Source organism: Pollicipes pollicipes, unplaced genomic scaffold, assembly GCF_011947565.3.
Source record: "Pollicipes pollicipes isolate AB1234 unplaced genomic scaffold, Ppol_2.1 Scaffold_6052;HRSCAF=7182_pilon_pilon_pilon, whole genome shotgun sequence".
NCBI classification, from domain to species: Eukaryota; Metazoa; Arthropoda; class Thecostraca; order Pollicipedomorpha; family Pollicipedidae; genus Pollicipes; species Pollicipes pollicipes.
This window is the reverse complement of record NW_023596805.1, coordinates 9,663,675-9,690,666: the sequence shown is the minus strand read 5'-3', so window position 1 is coordinate 9,690,666 and position 26,992 is coordinate 9,663,675. Positions and strand designations below refer to the sequence as shown.

Genomic DNA, 26,992 nt, shown 5'->3' with positions numbered 1-26,992 from the left:
TCTGTAGCTGTATTCTAAGCTGTTAGGACCGGAGCTCGGAAGCCTGTGAAACTACGCGGGGATGAAACTGTTGTACCCTGAGTAGCACTTCCTCCAGTGGAGAGTTAACTTGCCAGCTTCATCTGTAGCTGTATTTCAAGTCGTTAGGACCGGAGCTCGGAAGCCTGGGAAACTACGCGAAGATGAAACTGGTTTACCCTGAGTGCCGGTCCCTCATCACGCGTTGTAATTCGAACTTTCAAGATGACGAGACAGCTCTGAGTGGTTTGCGGGCATACACATTCGGACAGGCCGCTGATTCCCTGAGTTTGGCGCACCGTCCATCGGTTTGTTGCTTTGGCCGGCTAGTGGTTTCACTGAGATGGGAAAAAAACACGGCTAATCGCATGAATGGCATAACCACAGCTAAATGCGGCACCGCACGGCAAATTGCATGAAATCCCGTGAGATGATGGGTATCGGCAGAACCTTGGATGTTTGTCTTGGATAGCTTGCTGACCATGAACGATATGGTGGTGCTTTGTTTTCGTAGCTGACATACTGACATCTTATACCCGTCTCGTTAGTTTTTCAGCGCAGTTGTTCAATGATGGGCTGTGAGTTGTGGCCTGTTGTGACGGCTGCGTCAGCTTTATTTCTCGCCATGTTCATTATGCAGTTCACGTGTAGTTCTGTTAATTATGCAGTTCGCATGTTGGCAATTGTGGCATGTTGTGTGCTTTTTTATAAATCCAACCGATTTTGACCTAAGCGATGTCGAGCCTCATCATGTCGGAGGGTCAGAGTCCGGGTCATTAGTATTAGGGCTGGGTCAAACGTGCCCAGTTGCTCTGTTAGGTGGCGTTTATGCATGCACACTTGCAATATTGCTTTATTAAGGTCTAGCACATCGATATCTTTTCGACAACCACTGTGTGACCGGTTGCAGTGAACTTCTTCGATCAAGATCATGACGGGTCAGATGAATGTAAAACGGCTCAGTACCAACATGCATAGTTTGCGCCATGGTTGGTACTGAAGCGCTGTTTTTGGTGATCGTTCATTTTTGAACTCACTTTGATTATGGGAGCTTGCATGTCAGTGACACTGGTCCTCCAAGGGCTGAGCAAGATCATGACCTTAGATTAGTAGTGCCTGCTTGCAGCATCTTAGCTGCCCTGTTGTCTTTTGTGATCAGAGTTGCGCTGCGTTTCTAAAAGAGTTAGAATGCGCTTGTTTGGCCTGGGTCTTCATCACAAAACATTTGCATTATGATCATTGTCGCAATGCAACGGATGACTCTGAACCCGTTCGATATGCGCAGGTCTTTGACAAATACAAATCATTCGTAACGGTTCTTTATGTTACAATGAATGTTACGGTAGCGTCTTAGCTGGGGTTACCACAACAGATGGGGGAAATACGTGGTACTATATGTAACTTTACCACTGACCTGACAAAGATCAGATGCATATAATCCCAATTAATTGCAGCTCAAAGTGTTAACAAATTAAAGTTACCTGTGTCCGATGATCGTAGCACATATTTGTACATTATACAGCGATACGAAATATGCGCGACCACAGCGGCCTAAGTTGGCCTCAGATGTCACAAATTGACACAAAAAGAAAACAAGTGCAAATAAACAGCTTAGGCGATGATCGCCGCAGCCCACCTCGTTCAGTATTGCAGCTACCGGTACGCGTGCTGTGTGCCATGCATTCTCATCCCAACCTCATCGGCTTTAGTTGACCTCAGATGTCACAAATCGATCCAGAAAGCAAGTGTGAATGAACTGCTCACACGGTGATGACTGCATCGGGTTTGCTCCGCCATCCCATCGTGTTAAGTACTGCAGCTACCGGCAGTGGGACTGTATCGCATGCAATGCAATGGACATTTCAACTGTGCGGATGCTTGTTGGCCTGAGAGGCCACTCAATTGACCCTGAGTGACCTCTCAGGTCAACAAGCTCGGCACATGTTGCTTGACTCCTTTTGTGACTTGGGATCACTCAGCTACACTCAGCTAATCACACTAATCCAGCTAATCCAAGTAGACACTCAGCTAATCCAAGTAAAAAGACTTGACCTTTACAGACCTGCAAGAAAGCAGGGAATACCTTGGTACTTGAAAACTGCATTGTGTTCCTAAATGTGGAAAACGATTTTGCGGAACATTAAGTCTCATTTCCGATATGACCCTATAATACCATTATCGTAGCCTGGGGTAACCTATTCACCTGGCCCAAACAAAAAGGATGTCTTAAGATCGCATGTAAGTGTGGCTACAGCGACACAGTCACTTACGGTTGAAGTCGCTTGCACAAGCACGATGGCATGCTGCTCACGCCTCGGCGGCCCTGAGTCCTACCGCCCGCCGCCGAAGACCCGAGCTCTGCTCCCGCCGCGGCGGACCACAGCGGTCCAGCCCTGTCCTGTCCTGTGAGTCCTGCCGCCCGCCGCGGCGGACCTGAGTCCAGCCGCCCACCGCGGTCGACCTGGGTCCAGCAGCCCACCGCGGCGGACCTGAGTCCTGCCGCCCACCGCGGCGGACCTGAGTCCAGCCGCCCACCGCGGCCGACCTGGGTCCAGCAGCCCACCGCGGCGGACCTGAGTCCTGCCGCCCACCGCGGCGGACCTGAGTCCAGCCGCCCACCGCGGCGGACCTGAGTCCAGCAGCCCACCGCGATGGACCTGAGTCCAGCAGCTCACCTCGACGGATCTGAGCTCTGCCGTCTGTCGCGGCGGGGCCGGCACCCACCAGGCCCGGGAAACTTGCACTTTATACATTCCATAGCTGGTTATCTGATATATGTCATAAAACCTAACTAAGCTTGAACAGCTGCATGAAGCAAAAGGCATAATGTTAATTGTATTGCCCTCTTAATGTCTCACCCTCTCTACGCTCAATTGCATAAAGAGGCTACCTTCTCTGTGCGCCTAGATACGTGCGATGTGCGGCCGCCGTTCGTTGCTTGTAGTGTGAAATTACTATTACTAGTGAAATTACTGGTGAACCACATACCCGAAATGAGTTTGAACGTCAGCTGCATGTTTGTATTTGAATTTGTTCGCGGGGCATCAGCGGTCATCTTGGGGTCAAAGATGTTGATTACCCTCTGGTAAAAGAGCCGGACACGACTTTTTCGTAGAGCCAGCACAATGGCTGGCTGACGATAGTACCCGACGTAGTTCTTTTCAGTCACGTGAATGATCTGTGTACTCAAGTCATTAAACGAACTGAATCGTTTGGCATTGATAATGATGGATGGAAGCTTATAGGTTTTGCCGTGCACTTCAAAAGCTTTAACCAGGTGTGGTATATGTGTGGATATATTGGCATATGTTTAAATATTGCAGTCCATTTTAGTCAACACGCCTACCTGAGGAATATAAACATCGCCGTAACTGGATGTTTTCCCTTCATCAAACAGCTGGAAGCGAAAGGGAACTAGACCACAAGGGCCTCAAAGTTCTAACCGTAGCATGCAAGCCTGACTTTTGGACAATGACATCGGTTCCTAGCACTTAAACGTGCAACGTGCAACCTTATTTGAAATTGTAAGCGACGCCGTTTATCAACAGTAGTGCGTACGGAGTGCTTCAGTGGTGCGTTCGGGTAGGAGGCAGGGCCTGTTCCGCGCACTGGTACCGCCGCGGAGGCTAGCTTTTCAGCCGCGGTGACACAACAGCCTTGTGCTGTAGGAGTTGAACTCAGCGGATCTTTGTGGAGACACTGCACAGCGTCAATTGCACACTAGAACGCCGCAGAGCCAGGAGACCCCACCAACCCTCTCATAGATCCGTGCTCACGCTGCGGTGATGGACGGCTCAGCTTCGCCGGGGTACGAAAGTCTCGCCAGCTATTGTATGTGTCTTCCAATGGTGGCAGCTGTCTTCCAATGGTGGCAGCCGTCTTCCAACGGTGGCAGCCGTCTTCCAACGGTGGCAGCCGTCTTCCAATGGTGGCAGCTGTCTTCCAGTGGTAGCAGCTGTCTTCCAACGGTGGCAGCTGCTTCCAATGGTGACAGCTGTCTTCCAATGGTGGCAGCCGTCTTCTAATGGTGGCAGCCGTCTTCCAATGGTGGCAGCGTACTGGCCTCTGCGGCTTCATGCGAGTGCCGACATCAACGACGTCAAATCGGAGTCGCCGCAGTATGCAACTAACTGCAATTTTGCAACCCAGATTAAATAAAGGATTCGCCCGCGAGTATTCGTGAGCCGACACAGAAAACGGCGAGTGTTACTCGTCATTCTTCGCATCTAGAGTGAGGAAACGTGCATCACTTAAGGAAGCATGATTCTGCCCGAATCTCGCAACGCAATTTTGGCACGATAGAAATCCGATTTTAAGAGCCGAGATGGCTTCGAGTCGACGTTTCAACCTGCGTCCGGCCGGGGGCCTGAGACAATCGCTTTCGACAGGGAAGGGGAAATTTGACTTCCCCTGTGATCTCCAGCTTGCAGACCTGTGTAGGCCTTATCAAATCATGAAGAATGCACACCAAAATTTTGGCCGTAGGCAAAATGTGAGACCACTAGATGTCACGAAAGGAAAAAGGGCCGTTCTGATATTTGCAGTTAAAACATGTTATTACGCCAAGTCGGATATTGAGAGAACGCAAATGAGCGTTAAGACTGGGGAAGTCCAATCCGACCATTTTGCCCACATTGGTCAAGTCAGGTCGGGTCGCCTTCCAAAATTGGTCGGGTTACCTTTCAAAAAAGCTATTGTTCTTGTACGTAGCGTACAAGAACAACAGTTTTTGTTTTCTTTCACAATGCGTTTTTGAAAAGTCTATTCTATTAGGTACAGCCGCGGGGAAAATTTCCAGACACAAAACTACCATTTCATGCTAACCTAGAGGTCAGCTCAGGTTAACTTAGCCCAAATTCATAAACCATCCAAATCCCATAGGTCTTTTATGCATCATACATAGTCTTTTCGACGCCTGGCAATTTATTTGTAAAATCTGAGAACAGGCACGTTGGTACGTGATATCACACGTCATCAGCTCTACAAACACGATATAGGGGTGGTTTAACACGCGTCGCGCTCGTTCCTCTCCTCTTTCGTGCCCCCTCCTCTTTCGGCGACAGAGGTCATTGATCTTGGCCGACCTCATATGAAGTTGTGTGTTCCCACGTGACCCACTGTCACCTCATTCTGCATTATAGAGATATCAGGACATGTTTTCGGTGCAATGTTCGAATTCTGAGCCCAAAATTACATAATAAAACTGCCTGTTTAGAGGTCAGTATGTATTTTGCAGAAGCCGTCCTTAGTGGAGGTCATGACCTGGGCAAGTGTCATGTGTTCTGTGGTCATATGATGGTGTGATATGCAAGTCAGCTGCCCGAAGCAAACACTGGATTAGCACTCTTTTCCTCATACACAAAAGACAAAACTATACAAAGTACATACAAGTTTACAATTTCTTTACGAAAATGGCCACAACTTGGCCAGATCTCAGCTCACCACCAATGTATATTTCAAAAATATGAAATTATCAAACGGTAGGTACCGACATTATCGGTCACCATAAATAGTTTAAGCAATAACAAATGGTCCACAAAAAGTTATGCGTGGTCAAAGTTTTTGAAAGTCGCCATTTTTTCCTCGCCTACGCTGCTGACCGGGGCAGATTACACTTTAAAATTTGCAAAAAGATGGCCAACTTAATAGATAAACAAGTAATTAAATTTGATGCTCCGGCAAACGTTCGTTTTTTGCTGAGCTCGAGCGCCCGGCCAGCAGTCCCCTGGCCGGTCGCGGGTTAGTGGCTGGTGGTGCCTAGTGCCAGAAGATTGTTTACTGAGACCAGCTTGTGCATGAAGTTGCGGAGCGGCATCCACTGGTGCGCTCGCATAGCAGGTCAATGATATTGTTTGTGCGACGCTAATCTAAGGACTTACCGAGGTAAAACTTGCTGTCCACCGGGCGCCAACTGCGTATACATCCGCAGTACTCATCGATCTAGAATCGGGTGCGGGATTTCTGACGAAACTAATCTCGTCCCAAGACGTGGCCCACTGTCATACCTCTGGTCTGACATTGATGATAATCCTGTATATATATATATATATGTATATATATATATATATATATATATATATATATATATATATATATATATGTATATATATATATATATACATATACATATATATATATATATACATATACATACATATATATATATATATATATTTATTTAAACATATATATATATATATATATATATATATATATATATATATATATATATATATATGGGGGGGGGGTCGGTGGCGTACTGGTCCGTTCACAGGCCGCCAATTGCGGGAGCTCAGATGATGACGTCATGCTGGTTCGTTTACAGGCCGCCAACTGTGGGGAGCTCAGAGTATTGGAGTGAGGACAGACCGACAAATGACATCTATCAAATCCAAGCGAAAGGTACGTGCAATGTATCTGAGGCGTGATGGTAAGTCAATGATCCGTGGACGCACGGATGCTGATCTGTCTTCTTCGCAAACACCCGCCTCTTGGAAATTAACAGCTGACACTGTCTAAGTCATTTGCCGATTTATTGGGTCAAAATGCATCAACACCCGTCGAGCAAAACACGTGTTTTTGAGGCATGGTTTGAAGACTTAGGGTCAAATGAGGTCAATAGATAAAAATGCATATTGGCCGGTACTGTCAACAGAGAATGCGCAGTGTTGAAGCTCTTAATGCGTTTTTTCCGGGCGAATTAATGGTGTAATGCATCAACCACGCGCAATGTGCCAGGTTTGTGACAGAAAATATAACCGATATGTGCTAAATAAAGTTCAAGTAAAATCGGGCAAATGAGTGGCACCGATTTTCTGGAAAACTCAACTTGATAAATATGGACGTTTTTGAGACGTTCACGGTAAAGGTGAAAGTTTTTTAAATACTCAGGATGAAGATGAAAGTTTGTTACACATCCAGGATAAAAGTGGAAGTTGTTTAGACGTCTACGGTTAAGATGAAGCTGTTAATGTGTCCACGATAAAGATGAAGCTTTTGTGATCTCCACGCGTCACAAACGCACGGATTGCCCTTTTGTCGCTGATCCCTCTTGGCCTTCCACCAATGGCGGCGCGCTACGGTGGAATCTGCGCGGCGTGGTGGGGTTAAAAATTGCGACGGTTGCAGAACGTTGTGTACCTTCTCGTTTCCTCTAGACTAACGAATCAAAATTTCAAAGGAATGTTGGCCACGATTCACTGCACCGTTTTGTGGTTTTTTTTTTTAGAGTTATAGCGTACGTAACCTGATCATGTTGCAAAACGGCGGACGCCATATGTGAAAGAAGTTTGGAAGGTGACCAGTTGTTTAGGTTAACGCAACACATCTCGAATAAATATTCGTGAAGTTCCATCGCAACTAAGGAGTAAATACTGAGCAGTCCGAATAGAGTGCAAAGTCCGTTCAATGACCAATCGTCTTCTGAGAGTAATTCAAAGTACGCAGGGTTCCGTAACCACACGCGCCCTGTTGGCGGTCATTCTCCCACGCGGCAAGCACTTGTGCGTCGCCGCGGCCGTGCGACGGTCGCCTTGAGCAGACATTCTGACTTTACCGGACTGTGACTAAACCAGTCATTTGCCGCCCGGTTTTTTGTTGTTTTTTGTATGCTCGAAGTCTTGTTCTCTTGGTGGTGGATACCCTAGCAATGTTGCGCAATGAGCGCACTAGATAGCGAGCTTCCAGACTCTACCAGATTCCCCCAGATTCTAATACAGCGTTTTCGTGCAGAGTGCTGCGGCCGACAACAAAGTGCATTACTGGAAATGCTTCTGATACTCAGGACGTGTTTCTACTCCTTGTTACCCTTATTGTTTTCTATTTTTTGCAGGCAGAGTAAATTGGAAGTAGTTTAAGATGAGCGATTCCATGTAGTACCGAAAATGTCAAGAACTATTACGGGAGAGGGGGTTAACACACGCCCGGGTAGCCGGCAGGACAACCTTCGCTCGGGTTGGGGGGAGATCAATTAGACCCCCTGAGATCTCGGCAACTAAGAAAGCTAGAGACACCAAATTTACAGGGTGTCTTGATCTGTACGTGAAATGACTTCGGTCAAAGTTTGAGCTTCCTAGATCATGACCTTCAAGTCAAATAAGGTCAAAGAAGTTCAAATTCCAGGCTGGTCTCCAAGGTGCCCCCAGAACCTAGGCAACCGTTTTTAAGCAAAAGGCCAAAAGCCCATTTAAGGTCAGTGGCCTTGTATGACCTTTTGAAGGTCATGGTGACCAAGATCATACAAGACTGCACTGAGTTTTGTATTTGAACAAGCGACAAAGGTTACGCTAGGCGGTATGTTCCTACGACAAATTGTCGACCAGGTCATCTTAGGTCAATGACCATATCTGATCTCTTGGAAGTCAATGCAAGAGATATAATGCGGTTCCTGCTGTCAATAAATTCGAAATGAGCACCACAAACTGTCACATACAGCAAGCCCTAGAGTAATAAATCAGGCTGGTTGTGACCTCGGTCTGACCTTCATACCTGACCTTAGGTCAAAGTAATTTGCTAATTCAATATTTGCAGTGCCTAAGAAAGCATCTCAGAGATATATGGTTTCGTCAAACACTCTGTTATTGTATCAGATTAGACGATTTCCTAAAAATTGCCTTCGCTGAAACCATGGCCTAACTTTGACCTGCCATAGGCCAGCGACCTTAAAGCGTGCATCTAAATTGTTGATGTCAAACGATTTGCTGTTCAATTGTCTACAGCTATGCAAAATTTGGAGCGGCTACACCGCGCCGTTTGGAAATCATTCCGGAAAAACCTGCCGGGGGGCCAATTTGACCCCCCCACACCCGAGCGAGTGTTAGAGTTGATGGTGAGCTGTGGAAGGTTTGCCGGCCACACCACATTGGGGGGAGGGAAGGGGGTAGAAAGTGGTCCTTTAAGGCGACGCCCGCATGCGTAGGCCGACATTGATGCGCGTTAAAAAAACAGGCATCGATCACATTTTTCACTTGGGAACTACATGTGACCGTCTGTGGAGTGGCTGCTGCCTTGTAAATTCATTCCTGATTTTCATTTGAAATCCATATTAGGATTCCGTCACATACCTGAACGAATAGTTGAGTGCAATGACAATACCGCATTATAAGATTATATCGAAATGGCTGAGTGAACGTCAACGTTCCCCAATATCCTCTGTTAGCAGATTATCCTGAGAACTCGGTATGGACAGGCTATGGATTTTGAGTAACAGGAAACTCTGGGAATGCTAGGACGTAAAGTAGAAAGTTTTAAAACCAGAATAATCTGCGTCCATTACCTTCTTGTTTGTTCCCATGAAGTCTCGCTCTCGGCATGACTGGAATAATTAGATTTGTCGTTAGTGCTGTAAGTTCTTACACATAACACTGGTCAAATCGCACTGCTTAATTACCACCCGTACTTTCGCACTCCTGTCTATTATGTGGTCGATCATGGCGGATGAACTTCTTGCATCGGTCACCGTTATTATCAAAGTAATGAACATGCTGATACCATCATTGTGAACGGCAATACCGCCGCCGGCTTAAGTGCTTTCACAAGATTTCCCATAATTCGTTGTTAGTGGCTACTCAAAGAAAACACCCTGCGGAAAATATCAGGCCATGGTACGAATGACCACAATAGTGGTGGCAATTTTCGATGCCGGAAAAAGATTGGATGTTTCCGATTAGTACTGGGACATGGTTGCCAGCTGAGGTCCTAAAATTGGTTCAGTACCGGAACTTTGGTCGATTGCAAAATCACTTCACACGGAGCCTGACAGTCATGACTCAGATGAAACCAGAAAGTATGCTTTCACGCCGTTAGAAAAGGCTCATTTCGAGCGCCCAATGCCATAAATTCCAGTTATCGATGACTTTATGATGGATGTAAATGACAACGGCAAAAAAGATGATGAATGAAAGCAACGAGAATCGTCATCAATGGCAGCAAAGACCAGAGCACGGGACATGGGATGAAATCAATGTTAGCTCGTCTTTGCGCTAAAGTGATCAGTTTGGATATAAATGAGGATGCGTTGGAAATGCTGGCAAAGACCCTGAACGTTGAATTGTGCAATATGATCTGCACCATGAAACGAGAAGACAGTCCTGAATACGAGCAGACATCCATATGCCGTGGACTTAACGTGATTGGATCTAGATAAGACAGTAGTTGACAGTGGATGCCTTATTCTGCGGAGAAAACCAAAAGAATGGAGAAATATACTGGCTGATATTTCGGCAACATGCCTTGATCGAAGCAACACCAGACGTGAATTTATAATTGCTTGCCGATGATTCCACTCTTTTTCTTTTCTTTTTTGAAACAGCAGGTCAGTTTTCACAGGACACCACCATTCCGGGGATTAAGCAAAGAGTGATAGCCAGCCATTACCACGATACAGGGCATATCTAAGAATTAGAATTGAATCCAGACTATTGCTTCTATAAAGGTGTGTTGCCGAAATATCAACCAATCTAGTTCTCCACTCTCCTGGTTACCTCCGAGGAATAAAGCCATCGCAACCGTTTTTTTCATGTGAACAATGTTCCTCGCGAATGCACTGAATAACTTACGTAATCGGATCTAACCTTATCTACCGTTGCCGAACATTTGATTAGCTGAGTTTTTAATCGAGCTTTTTGAATGGACTGGCTCTAACTTTGTATACTTACCTAAAAGTACTGGAGATAGAGATTTGCCCTGCAGTGCACTTTTTGGTTGTGTAGTGCAATGGAGGTAAATGTGATCTGGTTAATGGAGAAGATTGAAGTGCGCAAGAATGACAAATCCCGCGTTGCTTTTATGCGCGGTGGACAAGACCACTCAACGTGTCAACCCAGTTAGTGGCATGATAACACATGAGCGAGAGAATGAAAGCAGTACACAAGGCATGAGCGAAAATTCGGTTAAAATACGGTGGTGCAATGGAAGTGCGGTTAAGAATACACATGACAAAATCAAGCGGTGAAAGTGGGGTAACTATCGCATCAAAGGCTGTTGACCTGGGCAACGTGAAAAACACTGGCATCTGATGATATTTTGGGAAGCGAACAATAACTTATGGATAGCCAGAATGCCGCAATATATATATATATATATATATATATATATATATATATATATATATATATATACATATATTTGGCCAGCTATGACAACAACGCCCACATGGCGGGTCTGCTTATAATTATCCCAATGTTTATTTTAATGTCCCACATATTTTCCTGTGGGCAAGGTGTACTGCCCCGGAGAACTCGAGGTAGCTGCAGTGTTCAACAGCGATATAGAGTTCTGGGGACCGCACAAGGTATGCAGTGTTTCAGCCTACCCCCAACACCCTACCCTCCCTTCCCTGTACAACGATCGGTAGCTGGGATAGATACACTTCTGCCGGTGATCAGCTGACCACCGCGACGAGACAACAGCTGGCGGCGCGGGCGCGGGCGTCGCAGTGGTACGGGGGGGGGGGGGGGGCGCCCTTTAGATGTCAATCCGGTTACGTCCGACGGACGGTGGTATCGCTCTTGTGTGCTTTCGCCAGCATGCGTGCGGTACGTTTGGTTTGTACATTCCGACTAGGCCACTGTTAACGTTACGATAACGATAACGGATACGATATGCTGTGCTTGTTAAATGACACATACGAAGGTGATGCGCTTGCAGACCGTTCATAGTTCCAGTATTCTCTGTGCCTTTTGTCTTCCACCCGGCGAAAGGCGGTGAATCTCTGGCCTCCGGTGAGCAATGCTCAGCTGACTGCCCACCCTCATCTGTCGCCAGATCGTGCGCATGTTCATCATAGTGGTGGCCATGTTTGCCCTGTCCTGGTTGCCGTATCAGGTGTACTTCGTGTACACTTACCACGACACGTCTCTGGCGAAGACCAGCTATGTGCAGGTGAGTGTTTCTACGATGCTTTATTGAGTATTTTTACTCGAAACGCAGTCTCTCGTCTGTACACAAATAAGTAAGGTGCTACATGCTATGCTTATTAACGTTTATTCCTTCCTTGTACTTGACTCCTCGGGCACCTCTAGCCCAAGATGTAAAACGTGATGTGAACTGGTATGTGCACGCATAACTTATTCAGGAAAATATCCCAACTATGGCTTGAATGAACAAAGTTGGACAAGATAACTATGGCATTTCTCGACAGTTTCTGCAAAAGTGCATTCTTTACTGGCATTGGGACATTGTCATTGTCACTGGCATTGTTTGCTGCGCTTGAAGCTGAACATGGCCCAGCTGTGACTCGCAGTGTTTTGCGTTTGTCAGTTGGGGTGTGGAAAACAGTGCTATATGGTATGCGCAATGATCGCCGAGCAAAAAGCAGCGGATGGAAGTGGGAACAAACACGCAATTGACGATCAACAGGTTCGTCACGCTGTGAAACACGCGTGGTCTTAAGGCGCGTGTTTACGTCCCTTTCAGCACCTGTTCCTGGCTTTCTACTGGCTGGCCATGTCCTACGCCATGGTGAACCCATTGATATACTTCTGGATGAATCGGAGGTGAGTCTGGAGGCCGAGTGACGCCATCCACCCCCTCCTTTCCCCCTCCCCCCCTCCCATTCTCCTAACTTTTTGACCCAACGCCCGGGCTGAGGAGTCAGACCAAATGCATACTGTGACTGAGTGGCGTCAGCGGGGTTCATTCCCCTGGGGGCGGGGAGATCAACGACCTAGGGATGTAGTGCTACTCTGTGGATAAGGGAGGGGCACAAATTGCGTAGAAGAGGTAGGCTTCTCTCCCGGAGAACGGAACGCCCGTACCCAAGTTTTCGTACAAATCGCGAAACGGCGCGTACGACAGCCAACGTAAGCCTGCCAAGCGTTGGCATGAAAGCTGTTCGGAGAGTGCTATTATAGAACGGAAAAGTGAGCATAGAACGATACAGACCAGCTACTACGGGTCAGCCATGTCCGGAAAACCGGCGGATGTTAACGGAGAGGAACAGTTGTCACGAGAAAGCACTGAACAAAGTAGACAGCCATACCATTATTGGATATATGTGCATGTAGGCCTTGCCCCTTGTCCATGAGCCCCTCGTCCAGCTTCTGTTGATCACTTTGCAGTCTAAAGCAACCGGGACAGCAGTCCACGCGAGCACGTTCAGTGCGGGTAGTGTGCGAGCTTTGTCATTATCTCATTAGTCAATAGGCTAAAGAGATGAGCGTTGGGCCCGTCTCCTGTTTCCGACGTCCATCCGGCCGGAGTATTTTAACCCCACTGAGTCCATAGGCCAAAGAGACGAGCGTTGGACTCGTCTCCTGTTTCTGACACTCAGACAGCCCGGATATTTTAACCCACTGAGTCCATAGGCTAAAAAACGAGCGTTGGACGCGTCTCCTGTTCCTGACGCTCAGACAGCCTGGTTATTAACCCCACAGAAATTGCACTGCAGCTTCTCCATTACTGAAACACTCGTTCTGCGCGGTGCCCTGCCGGCCACGATCCGGCTTCGAGAGTCCCTGCTCCCGAGAGCACTTCAGCCGGAATATGCGGCTGCACGACCGGTCTCCACAGGGGCGACAGACCCATGGCGGCGAACCCGCTGCTGACTATTCGCAGAGGCCTGAGCCGCAGATTGCGAACCTCGGCAAGACGGAAGCCCGCGAGGACGCACGGTCAGCACCGTCAGCCTAACGGCACGGGGGCAGCGCGCCGCCAGGGCCAAACTAACTCTTGGACTCGGACTCGGCCTGGGACTGGGACTGGGACTGGGACTGGGACTGGGACTGGGACTGGGACTGGGACTGGGACTCGGACTCGGACTCTCGGACTCTCGGACTCTCGGACTCGGACTCGGACCCGGACTCTGGTTCGGACTCCAGGTCTAGGACTCGGACTCGGTATCGACTGGTCTCGCCGCTCGGCCTATGCGGTTAAGCGGGGTTGCGCAGCGGGTTTGAGCTGCTCTACACTGATCATCGCTCGGGTAGCGTGCCGCCCTGCGTGCCCCACGGTGTCAGGTTTGATTAGCGGGCTCTGGGTCCACTGCGGCGCTTCCACATGCGTGCTTCGTTTGGTTTGTGAGCCGTGTGTTCTCTCGTGGACGTCATCATCCGCTGAGGACCGCGCTTATCTTTCAGAGCGGAGAATGGGCGAAAGACGATGCGAAAGTTCGCTTTGTTGTTGCCTAGTGAAGCTGTTGACGATAAGTTGGTGATGTCCTCCTGGAAGCTGGCGGTGTTGTAGTAAAATAATTTGTTTGTGTAGAAGCAAGCATCAAGTTTCGTTCACCCACATGTTCGATGCATGTTTGGTACTGCACTTCTCCGTCTGTGTGGCGGTATCGGAGACTGAAGAAACGTGACATGAGTCACCAAGCCGACGACGTAGCATTGCGCATCAAGGACCTCGCTTGCATTACGCGACTCGTTTTGGCCATCTTCAAAGCATTTTGTGAGGGAATTTTTCTGACGCACGTCCTTTGTAGCTGTCGGCAGGCATTAAAATCCGGGAATGGATTCCTTGAAAACATGTGGAAGGGTTCAGAAATCTAGGCTTGGTACGCCTCATGAATAATTCGCCTTGAGCTCAACACGTGTTTCGTCAGTCCCTGTGCAGAGCGTAGTGCGAATCAATGCAATATTATCTGACTAGCACTCTCAAAATGCAATAGTCGTAAATCATGGTTCATGGTTCATGGTTCAATCATGGTTCAATATGGTTCATGGCCTCAAAGTCATTTACCTTACTCGCACACATGCTTTGCGCTAGATTGGTCTCGAGCTTAAATGTCCTAACTGCGCTGAAAGCATGAGTATCACATGCCCTCCAGGCGGTCTGTGCCTCTTCCATGACCACTTACGCATATGGACGTCATTGGTTTCTTCGCTTCTCATTTGTGTTTGATTCCCAGTAGTGTAGACGGCGCCGAAGTTCAACAAGCGTTCTCGAACTCATTACATACGGCTCTTCAGTCATGAATGACCAAACGACTTTGGGGACCTCCCCAGCTAATATCCGTTCCGTACCTTCTCCCCGTGGACAAATCCAACTAGAACTTTGCCTACGTCAGGCGGCTCAGTGTCACGACGTGGGAAAGAAACATGACTTGCTATGAAGGAATGGCGAGCACACTCAGAACCATTTCAGGACATTGTGTGGGCTCCGATTAGTCTCCGCAGGTCTGAAAACAGCCACGAGCCTCAAGCCTATGGGAACGCTTTTTAAATTCCTTTTCAGTGTTTGTGAGTACCTCGAGCGATGTCGAAACCATCTTCGAGACCTTCATTGACACCACTTCCACCGCAACAGAAAATGCTCGCGAGGACCTTGCATGGTCGTATGAACTGCCTTCTAACCTTCTCCGAAACCCTTGCGAATCTCTTGAGCTCGTCCAGAGACCTTTTTGAGACCCTCGGGGCTCAGCCGACCGTTCCCATCTTTGAGACCCTCGGGGCTCAGCTGACCGTTCCCATCTTTGAGACCCTCGAGGCTCAGCCGACCGTTCCCATCTTTGAGACCCTCGGGGCTCAGCCGACCGTTCCTATCTGCTTGAAGGCCTGCAGTGCTGTGACTGAAATGAGCCGTAGCGGTTCCTGGTATGCTGGCTTGATGGGCTGTGCCAAGACGCTATCGATGACGATGACGATGACTATCGATGGCGGTCCATATCAAGACGACGTCTGACAGGGATGTCGTCTTGGTGTCGTTTACACGTGTTGTCTTCATGTGTAGACGACATCATACATAAGCGGATGTCGTCTTGATGTCGTCTTAATATGTTGTTTACATATTTAGACATTATGCATAAGCGGACATCGTCTTGATGTCGTCTAAATATGTTGTCTACATATTTAGATGTTATGCATAAGCGTATGTCGTCTTGATGTCGTCTACATATGTCGCCCACGTATATAGACAGCATCATACATAGGCGGACATGGGTTTTATGTCGTCTACATATAGAGACGGCATCCGCGTCGCGCTCCACGAAAACTGCCCTCTCCGAGGTGGATTTACAGGAATGTACACAAGAATTCGCAGTGGGGGGAGGCGTATTCATTGCCAACTTGTCCAAGGTTAACAATTTGGCTAGCATGCATGCAAATGCACGCAGGTTATGAGTAGACATGCCAGAACATGCCTGCTTATTGACTGGAAGGGTACGTGGATAGGGCGTGGGAGTTCATTAGAGATTCGGCGGATGATGTCTCAGGATGTCTGGATCAGGTGTGTGGGTCGGCAAAATAAGCTAAGAGAGAACCTAAGCAGGTTAAGGCGGCCAAACCTACCCCAACATCTATTAAAAAGCCGGGGGAAAGCTTTTTCGAAGATTTGACCCACATTACGCTCTAATCTGAAAGGACTGGAGATAAAGGGCTTCGTTTAGTCAACCACAGTCCCAAGTCTCACCCGGTTTCATCCGATCCCATCAGGTCTTGTCCAGTTTTATCCGGTACCGTTCAGTACCGTCCAGTCCCGTCTAGATACCTATTCGGTGCCCTCTGACCTCTACAACGTTTCATTCCGTTTGTCTGATCTCGTTCTGCAGCGCCCGGCTCCATCCGGTCACGTTCGGTGCCGTTAAACTCCGTCTGACCCCGTCCGGTCACGTCTGGCCCCGTCTGGTTCCGTCCGGCCCCATCCTGTCCCGTCTGCGTCAGCCCCGTCTGGCCAAGTTGTATTTCGTGCATTTCCGTCCAGCCATGTCTGGTGTTGTCCAATCCCGTTTGATGTCATATGGTCTTGTCGGGTTCCATCCGGTCGTAGCCGGCCCCATCTGGCCCCATAAAGTCTCACCTGGCTCCATCCGGTCGTGGCCAGCCCCATCTGCCCCCATAAAGCCTCACCTGGCTCCATCCGGTCGTGGCCAGCCCCATCTGCCCCCATAAAGCCTCACCTGGCTCCATCCGGTCGTGGCCAGCCCCATCTGCCCCCATAAAGTCTCACCTGGTTCCATCCGGTCGTGGCCGGCCCCATCTGGCCTCGTAAGGTCTTACCTAGTTCCATCCGGTCGTGGCCAGCCCCATCTGGCCCCATAAAGTCTTACCTGGTCCCATCCGGTTCGGGTCAGTCTGATCTTGTCCTAACCCGTCGCAACTGCTGGACTCGCGAGACTTTACCCGGTTCTGTCCGATCCGTTCCGGTTCCATCCGGTGCCATGTGAGCCCGTTCTGTCCCGCCCAACTATTTTCGGTCACCATCCTTCGGTCACCATCCGTCTGCCAGGGGCCGTACGTGTGACGGAAAGCGCCCAGATGCCAGCACTGACTTGCCAGGGCTAGACACGCATATAATATTCACCAAGTTGGCAGTGATTCATTGGTTATGCGACGTCATCGTACAATCAGTTAAACGTGTTGGCGACCTTCACTATCTTTCGATAATCAACGGTTTCGCCGACGTAGACCTCGCATTAACACGGTGTCAGCCAAGTGAATTTAGAACGGAATCCATGCAATATTAGTATCAGCAGATGCACACGATCTTTTTGAACTTGTTCGCACCTCATTCAGATCGATGTACAATGTGAGGACAATAAAAGACGTTTTATCTCACACCTGTCAACTTGTCGGTCCCCTAAATCTGCAGTGTGGAGGCGATGTGCGACGCCTGCGCGGACGATGCTGGAGATTGCTGGATAAGTCAGGAAAGGGGCTGAGCATGGGAAAATGGCTAGTCCTACTCCTCAAAATACACTTAAACGTAGAGTGTCCTCCGGGAGTTGAACCCCTTCCTTCACAACGTGGAGGGGAGGAGGCCTGGGCCCACAAATGATAGCGAATTGCCTCCTGGAAAGCATCACCGAAACGCATTGATATTTGAAGAAAATGTACGTACACAAACCTCATAATGTGGACTGTCTTGCGAAATGCATCAGATATTGCTGGTGCAGTTCATTTAACAGAAGTGAATTCTGCTACTCGTTTTGATAAATGCATGTTGCCGAAATATCAACGCATCCATGTTTCCATTCTCCTGGTTTTTCTCCGAGGAGAAAGGTTATTTCTATCGTCTTATCCATATAAATCATGTTCCTCACACATGCATTTAACAACTTACGTAATCTCGCACCAAGTTTCTTAAAACAGCCGAAGTTATGCAATAACGTCAGGGCACCGAAGCACCCACAATAAGGGCCGTGTGGCTTCGTAACTGACGTTTCGCTGTTGCGCCGCCTTGCACACCAGGGTCATATCACAATAGCTGGAACGTTTTAGAGCTGAAGTCAGGTCATTTGAAGGCAAGCGCTTCGAAACGTCCTTGACAATGTCAGAAAGCTCCCTTTTCTAATCAAGCGCTGTTTTTCTGGGTCTCTTGAACGCAACCATTTGATCAGTTTGATGAGCCTGTCTGTTGTCTTAGTCAGTCCTCTTGGCCTTCCCGTCCTGCTTTTTGCCGTGGAGGGGGGGGGGGCACCTGGCGTCAGCTTATTCATGCCTATCTGACCTTTGTGAATGTGGCCAGTTATCTGCCTGTACACATTCGTATGTCCTGTAGGCAGTCTTTATTCGAACCAGTGCAGTATCCTCAGAATACTTTCCTGCAATTTTTCGGCTGGTTTGAAAATTTCCCGCCAATTTCTCGCAGAAGCACAGTCTTGACTGCACAGTAGAATGAATAAGCCTCAGACTGCAGTGTCATCCTAATAGCACTTTCTGGAAAGAAATCCTCCATAGCGGAGGTGGGCTACAGTTATTTATGTTACGCATGAAATCATCAAAAACTGGCGCAAAATGAACCATAATTTGTGTACTTTCATCCTTCTGATATACTACTCGCGCGTTACGCGCACGGCTAACGACTCGAGACTTTTTGCGGATGTTACTAATCAAGGAAAAAAGAAACAGGGTTCCTTGTTAAGAGTTTTAATCCTTCCTTTCTTAGACGTAGTCAGGATCGGTTAAAAACGCTGTTACATGAAGAGCTGCCGAATTAGCTTACACTCTTTTTTGTCAGAATTTCCCCATCCCTGTTGACCAGTGCCGCCATTTTGCAGGTTCCGTTCGTACCTGGTGCTGTGGTGCCGTTGCGCCTGTTTCGTCGGAGGGCTGGACTACGCCAAAACGGTCGTCTCGCGGGTGGACTCTGTCGTGGTGCTGACAGGTGAGGAGCGGATAAGCGGCACGAGCTGGCTAGTTGATAACATGGCTCGGATAGTGGATATAATATCTGATATGATAGTTCAATCTCGTATTATTGACTCGTCCGGTGGGTCCAGTACATTCAAAGGACACTACCGTTTGGTTTATAGGGAGTGCTCCACATTTGTATGGGGTTAAAACTCAAACACCCAACTTGAAAGCCTTTCGGTGCAGTTAACAGCCCAGCCCTTCTTAGGACCGAAACCCCTCTATTTTCTGAGCTACACGCCCGTGAAAATAGGGAGAGTATTTCAAGTTCACCATTCATGACGTCATAATAACGTCATTTTATGTCTGCCAGATCATAAGCCATGTAGCGATTAAGGCCGAGGAAAGTGTAATGGTCAATATCTGGCGTTCGAAGGCACGATTTCCAAATATAACGGCCGTCAACGGGCTCCCAATCAGTGTTGTGCAACGTAAGATGACGCAATCAAGCAATGGCGTATCGAGAAGCGTTTTATTAAATAGAGAACTTGCAGTGTCTAGAGAAGTCTTTTCTACTTAGAAGTATGGTATATGAATAGCTATAAGTAAGCTGGTCTCATCAAATCTAATGTTTGCCTTTAATGTCTTTAAACGTGAAACGTTCCCTCTAACGAGAATATTGAGAATAGCTGTTAGTATTATGGCTGGAGCGCTTGTTCAAACTATCGTCATCATCGCACAAAGATCGTCTCCAGATCGAGGGCCAAGCACGCCAAGACAACCGCAAGCGAATTCAAAGGAGCGTTGTGTTGTCCCATGACGTGGCCAACTCTTCTGTGAGCTGACGTTGGATTACGTCCCAATTACGACCCACATATACGCTGTGATATTGGCACACTGCAAAAGCTATAGCAATGCTTTGGGCGGTACGAACTCTTAACGTAACGTGCCTTCGATCTGCAGTGATCTTTAAACGAGCGTTAACGTACCTCATTCTTGTCTATGATTTGGTTTATATGGTAGCATGTTCCAGACTTGACTAAGATTGACCCTGCCCCCGTATGGCGTCAGGAGAGGTTACGAGGAGTGATGGCGTCCGTGATATGCCCGCTTCAGGTCTTCCAAACCCCTCAACAAGAATATAGCGCGCTTTGAGTGGTGAATGTGCCAAAGGCACACTGACGGCCCGTTTTCGCCACACACAGCCTGCACGATGAGGCCATAGATCAATGAAATGGCCAACTAGAATGTTGGCACCTTCACAGCACGTTAGAGAGATTTAATACCAAGTTCGCAGAATCGCAATGCGACGCGCTGGAAAGTCCAGTAAACACCTTTTGAAAGCCGTTGTTGTTTACCTTCCTTGGCTCCAGTACGTGGGAGGTGGTATGGAATTCTGTAATTTATGGGAAACAAGATACCGCCTTGGCACCATGATCCCCGGATTACATGCTGCGATCCGGAATGACAAGGTTTCACGGCTTGAAGTCTGCTGAAAATGTTGCCAGTCAAAACAACGTTAAGAGCAAAACCATCCAATTGCGGAAAGCGAGAGAGAGAGAGAGAGAGAGAGAGAGAGAGAGAGAGAGAGAGAGAGAGAGAGAGAGAGAGAGAGAGAGAGAGAGAGAGAGAGAGAGAGAGAGAGAGAGAGAGAGAGAGAGAGAGAGAGAGAAAGAGAGAGAGAGAGAGAAATATATAGAGCGAGAGAGAGAGATAGAGAGAGGAGGAGAGAGGAGAGAGGAGAGAGAGAGAGAAGAGAGAGGGAGAGAGAGAGAGGAGAGAGAGAGAGGAGAGAGAGAGATTTGGAAGGTAACATCATGTCGAGCCCTGCTCCAAACTTCAAGCCAATTTCAGCAACGTGGAGGCAGTGCTTAACAGAACACGTTTATAAATGTTAGGGCGTAGTGTACAAGCTGCTTCGTCGGCGATGTTCTTTGTTAAACATTCGGGTGTCGAATGAATGATGCCTTCTCCCTCTGTGTAGCAAAGAAATCGCGATTACTGTTTGCGAAAAGCTTACACGATGGGTCAAATTGGAGTCAGATCTTGTCGGCTTGGCTTCGCAGTGACGCGAACCAAACACCATGTGTCGGGCGAGAAAGGAGCTATTGTACTGACAGAAGTACGACTCGAAGCATGCAGAAGGCTGCCGTCGCTCAAGAACAAACTGAGGGCTCGTCCTCTTCTCAGTTGTCTTTAATGCGTGTGTCACATCTCGGCAACCAGATCCAAGGAACGTGTATGCGCGGTGTGGGCCCATGTGTCGTCTGCCAATCACGAGGCGCCCTGAGCATCGTCCGATCCGGCTACGCCAATGATCGGCCAGTAAGCGGCTAATCTCAATGTGCATCGATCAGACAAAGATGTATGCGTTTCTAAAATATATGGCTTTTTTAAGCTGTGGATTTACACGTCATCGACATGTGCCTGCACAAAACTTAAATGTCCGTCATCAAATTCGTTGTCCCACACCACGCGTCGTGGCGTCCTACCGAACGTTTTTTTTGCCGTTTTATGAAGAAACGACACAAATCGAACGCATAAGTCGCGTACAAATATGAAGGTTACAAATAAAGCCTTCCGGCGGTGCATATATGGCGACGAGCCTGTATGTTGGTGTGAGTGCCCCCCCCCCCCTCCCCTCCGCAAGGCTTTTAGCAGGTGCCGGCAATATTCTACCGATGTTATTCGGTAAGTGGGGAACTTTTTGCACACGGCTGTCAGCAGGGCTCAGTCATTATTTTGTTTTCCAGCGTTGTGCCCGTACTCTGAAAGGAGCCTTACAGCTGTCGTGTTGTGCCTGGAAGTCATCTGTGCATTGATAGGCCGTGGAATCACTCGTCATGAGACCTGCCACTGCTCCCATGCTTTTGGCCAGACCACTGAATGCCCCGTGACATTGTCTGCCGCTGGGACTGACTGCATGAATCCATAGCGCAGCGTATTGTCTGTCACATCGATTGGATCATCTCACATGAGGACCAGCGACGTATCGGTGGACTTCCTCGGACCTTTGGCGGCACCTCTTGTGGACCACGTGGGCTGCGATCGATTCCCCGTCCTGCGGTGTAGCCGTTCCTTAACTCCACGCCACGCCACGCCACGCCACGCCACGCCACGAAACGCCACGCCACGCCACACCACGCCACACCACGCCACGAAACGCCACGCCACACCACACCACGCCACCCCACCCCACGCCGCGCCACGCCACGCCACGCCACGCCACGACACGCCACGCCACGCCACGCCACGCCACCCCACCCCACGCCACGCCACGCCACGCCACGGCACGCCACGCCACGGCACGCCACGCCACGTCACACCACGCCACTCCAGTCCGTGGCACGTCACGTCGTGTCGCGTCACGTCACACCTAGCGAGTTCACCTCCTCGGCGCATTCAATTTACCGTCTGTTTTTTTTTGCATGAAAATTTTCGCGTGGTTATCGGCTTTTTGTGTTGAATAGCCCCATATTTGCTCATCAACTGCACACAATAACACAGATTGGCAGGTTTCTCAGGAGGCCATGTGAGGGCTAGTGAAAAAGCTTTTCATGCTATGCGTGCTAGTGTTCGAAGAGGCCGTGAAGTGGCGGCAGCTGGTTCAAACGCAGATGATGTTTTGAACCTTTCGCTGCACTGGGAGGACGTCGTCAATATTTCCATCCGGCATGACGCCGTGGAGTGTGCGGGGGGGAGGGGGGGGGGGGGTTATACTGCGGGCCGTGACTTTCAGGGACTCTATGCACATCTGATCACAAGTGTGGTTCGTGTACTGGAATGCTGCAGACCGTCCTACTTCCGCCTCGGCCTGCTCTGAGAGCTCCCTCCAGTTTTTCTTGTAGCGGGACCCCAGCCCTGGCTACGCGCCAGGTCGAAGATACGTGGCCGTTGGAATAGGCGGACGTATTAGATTATGATGTAGTTTCTGGTGCAGTTTCTGGTGCAGTTTCTGGTGCAGTTTCTGGCGCAGTTTCTGGTGCGGTCTCTGGTGCAGTTTCGGCAGTAGATCTGGCCATCCGGCACTTGCTCAGCACCTCAGCTGGGCCAGTTAAACTACACCCAGGCACATCGGTTCACGTTTGACCCCTGTTCTGTACCGTTGATTATTTCCGCTGTGCGACGCATCCGTTGAGTTTTGCTCGGAAGGAGCCATTGTTCTCTACGGCGTGCGTTTAAAGAAACACCCGCCGCTTAGACGCGGTATTATGAACGCCTCGTCCCGCAGTTTAAGTAGTGGGCTCCAGAGGGAAATTGAGGCAGCCATCAGGCTCGCCGTGTTCATACATCACAATAAGCGCTCCAAATGTTCCTTTTTCATCCAGAGAGCTGAAACGAAACTTCAGTGAACTTTTAGCGAGCTACTTTACAGTTCATTCCCACCACTCGTTGTTTTATTCCCCACCATCTTAACGAGCGGCTGGATTTTCCCTGCGGGTTTTTTGCATGTGCGTGGCGCTCTCTCTATGTTCCCAGCTCAGGTGATTTGGGGTTTCTTGCTCCAATCTGATGAGCTTCATGAGAGACTGAAGTCTCATGAACTTTAGTCTCCTTAACTAAATCATCTAGGTACTATAATAGTCTAGTAATATCATCTAGGTACAACGTATGGCCAATATCATCTAGCTGCAGCGTAGCAGCTCAAACAATGTGTTTGCTTAAAACCATTCTTGCCGTACAGTTTAAACGGTGTCCTCATAGCTGAAGTATGGAGATAAACATGGCGTTTCGCACCAGTTTGCCAGAAGCCGTTTTATTTAAGTGAACGTTTGCCCACCGCGTTCTCAGCAGCCGACCAGGGATCCTGGCGGCTAGCCGAACAGTGAAATTCGAACAGCCGTCCCGGTAGTGCGCCACCTTCTGCCAGTACCGCGAACTGACGCATGGGCTTCTGTGTACATTCCATCATCCACTCACATAAGTGTTATAAACTAAGGATATCAAAACCTCTATGAGCTTTATTGATACCTTAAGTGTGCTTCTGTATTACTTGTAGCCGTCCTGGTTCACACCACGTACAAATTATACATTATAGCATTTGTGACCGCGTTGCAGACCGCCTCCCAAAATGATGGAAAAAATGTGTCAACGAACTATTTGAAGGTTGTTGTCTATCCACGAAAGAGCACGGTAAAAACAGCTCCTGTGTCTAGAAGACGCGCCAATCTCCAGGTGTCCTGGTGGAAACCTGCAGCCCACCTCCCGGTGTCCTGAAGGTGACCGGCAGCCCAGGCGCCGATGTTCTGAAGTCGGCCTGCAGTCCAGCCTTCGTCAATCTCCCGCTGTCCTGAAGGTCGCCTGCGCCCCAGCTCCAGGCGTCCTGAATCCTGGCTGCAGCCCAGCCTGCGCCCGCTGTGGACGCCCGCTCTGGCGTCTCCGGGTGTCAGCGCTCGGCAGCCGCTCCCAGAGCATCGGTGCAGGTCGATGCCACGCGGCTTTCGATACAACGCACGAGTGAACACCTTGATTTTGTATCTGAAACGGAACGGCTGGATGCGAGCGAGGTCAATACGCGGCGTGATCCGCGCTTCCGGAGCGCCTCTGAAACGTCTCGATGTTTCCTGTCCGCAATTGGTCCTCAACACCAGTAACCAGTGCACGAGTAGATTCAGTAACCGTGCTCAACACGGCGGTCGGCGTTCGTTATTGAACGGCGCTGAATGATGCAGGCTTTTATGGACGGAGTTTGGACCGGATGGCTTGTGTTAAGGCGCTGATACATTTTGCATCCTCTCGCCCAGCCACCTGACGTTTCCTGGTTGTGAATAAGTCAGCGATGCTGTCTCTCCGGATACCAGGGCCGAGAGCGGGGCTTGACGGGGCCCGCAGAGTGGTTAAATTCCGGGTTTGGGATGAGCCCTAGGGCTGTATTGGAGCTTGTCGGGTGATCTTCAAAATACGTGGATAAAGATCGTATTTTTACTGGCCAGGGGTGTAGTTTCCTGTTCAGTTGGGGGGGGGGGGGGGCGGGGCTCAAGCCCCACTGCGACTTGAGCTCTAGTGCGGCCTCCTCAACTTCGAGAAGAGAGTACGCCAAATCCGGGGATAAGCCTGTTTGCTGGCGTGTTTTGGTGTTAGATTCCACCTTTGACGCTGTTCAGACCCCCAGTTATCTTGCGAAACCCAGTCCATATTGCTGGCAATGTTGAGTAGTAGTAGCATCAGCGACCTATCCCTAATGACGTGAATGGAAAGATGACTCTACTTAATCGTGAGTTAATAATAATCTTATTGTTATTACAAGCATGAGCATTAGTACTGGCAAACAGTGTACAGATTAGTACTTCTTACTGTGCCATTTTTATCTCGTTTCACCTGAATCCGTGGGCAGTTTTGTGGTATGTCTACCCCCAATGCATATTTAAAGGCAATGTTCCACACTTGAAGATATTGAATCAAGTATCAGATATTGTGAAATAAGCTCACTTACAACAATTGGTGCACCTCTAGTGGAAAAGACCGCTTTAGGCAGCACAAGTCTCTGTTTAGTAAAGATGCTCCTCAATGCGTCATGGTTTGATTACTTCATCGTACCTTGCACAACATTGATTGAGAGCCTTTTGACTGTCGTTGTATCTGGACATTGCGCTCACGAATGCCTGAACTATGAAGGTCTCGAAAGTTATATTTTATTGGCCTTGATCGCCGCATGGCTTATGAAATGGCAGGGTTTGCATGACGTTATTATGAAGTCATAAATGCGCAGGTGATTTTGAAATACTCACCCCGATATGCCTTTTTCCATTTTTGCGGGCATGTGTAGCTCAGAAACTAGAGGGCCGTAAGTTTTAAGAAGGGCAGGATTGTGAACAGCACCGAAATATTTTCAAGATGGCTGTTTCAGCTCAAAACGCCGTTTGGATGAAGATCGTTTCTTGTAAAACGGCAGGTGTGAGATGCATCGGATGATGTTTAAAACTGCTATTTCGTTTCAAAACCCCATACAAATGTGAAATTCTTTCTTTATAGGGGATGCTTCACATGTGAAGATATTGAGGCAACCATGAGACATGATTTAGCAAGTTGTTTTGTAACTGCTGGTATGTTTTTAAAGTAAAAGGTATGTTTTGTTTTTAGTGCAAAAGACAGCTCCGGGCAACACAATTTCAGTATTCAGATGTTATGCTTCTCAGCACGTCATCGTAAGATTATATCATGGAACGTTTGTATGACGTCAGAGGTGGTGCAAAACTGGCCTGCGAGATTGTCATCGAGAGGTGTTATGGTTTCATGCTAATCAGTGCCTTGTTTGCAGAACCCAAATATCCTTATATGCGCGTGTTTTAGCTCTTTCCCGTGGTGCTCTTGCTTACTAATAAGTGGTTTTATATTGCTGACTTGCATTAATGTGCTCGGCCATGGCGCTGTTAATTTACTCAATTCGCAGTCCTTTTTCCGTCATAACCCGTGACACTGTCCAACTGTTTATCTCATATGGCACAAAACATGATTTATGTTCATTACCCGTATGATACCGATCACCTTGGTCCAGGGCCAATTGAAGTCAGTTGATGTAAGAAATTGTGCTGACGTAAGCCGGACACGAATAGCTGGATGATAATGTTTTTGGTGGGCATAAGCGCTGCATGGCCAATGAGGTGACACGATTTGTGTGGGGTTTCTAAGGCACCGTGCATTCTGGTAACCTTGTAATAGTCTGCACGAAATGGTGTACACGCATTCGCGGACGTCAAGATACGGAGCCAGGTGCCTTAAAGTCTCGAAAAGGAAAGAACTGTAAACTGTACTGAGTTATTTTCAACATGACTATCTCAGTTTGGAACCCCCATACAAAAGCGGAACACTTCCTTTAACTGGTAACTAAGCAATTAACACACATGCCGTGATATTTTTGGACAATTTGGATGTCCCAACTTCCGAAGCCACTGCCGCGTCTTCGCGGGTGCACTATAATAACTTTGCTGACTACTTTCGAAGCAACTACCGCATCGCTTCAAGTGCAC

At 48.5% G+C, this 26,992-nt stretch overlaps 1 protein-coding gene across 1 annotated transcript in view; it reads left to right on the top strand.

The window, feature by feature from the left end:
* LOC119104768 (uncharacterized) overlaps window positions 1-26,992 on the top strand; it is a 179,734-nt gene that overhangs the window by 129,976 nt on the left and 22,766 nt on the right. The window contains 4 exon segments of the mRNA XM_037228487.1: window positions 6,344-6,420; window positions 11,782-11,898; window positions 12,433-12,512; window positions 18,953-19,059. Of these exon segments, the coding sequence (XP_037084382.1) occupies window positions 6,344-6,420; window positions 11,782-11,898; window positions 12,433-12,512; window positions 18,953-19,059 (381 nt within the window).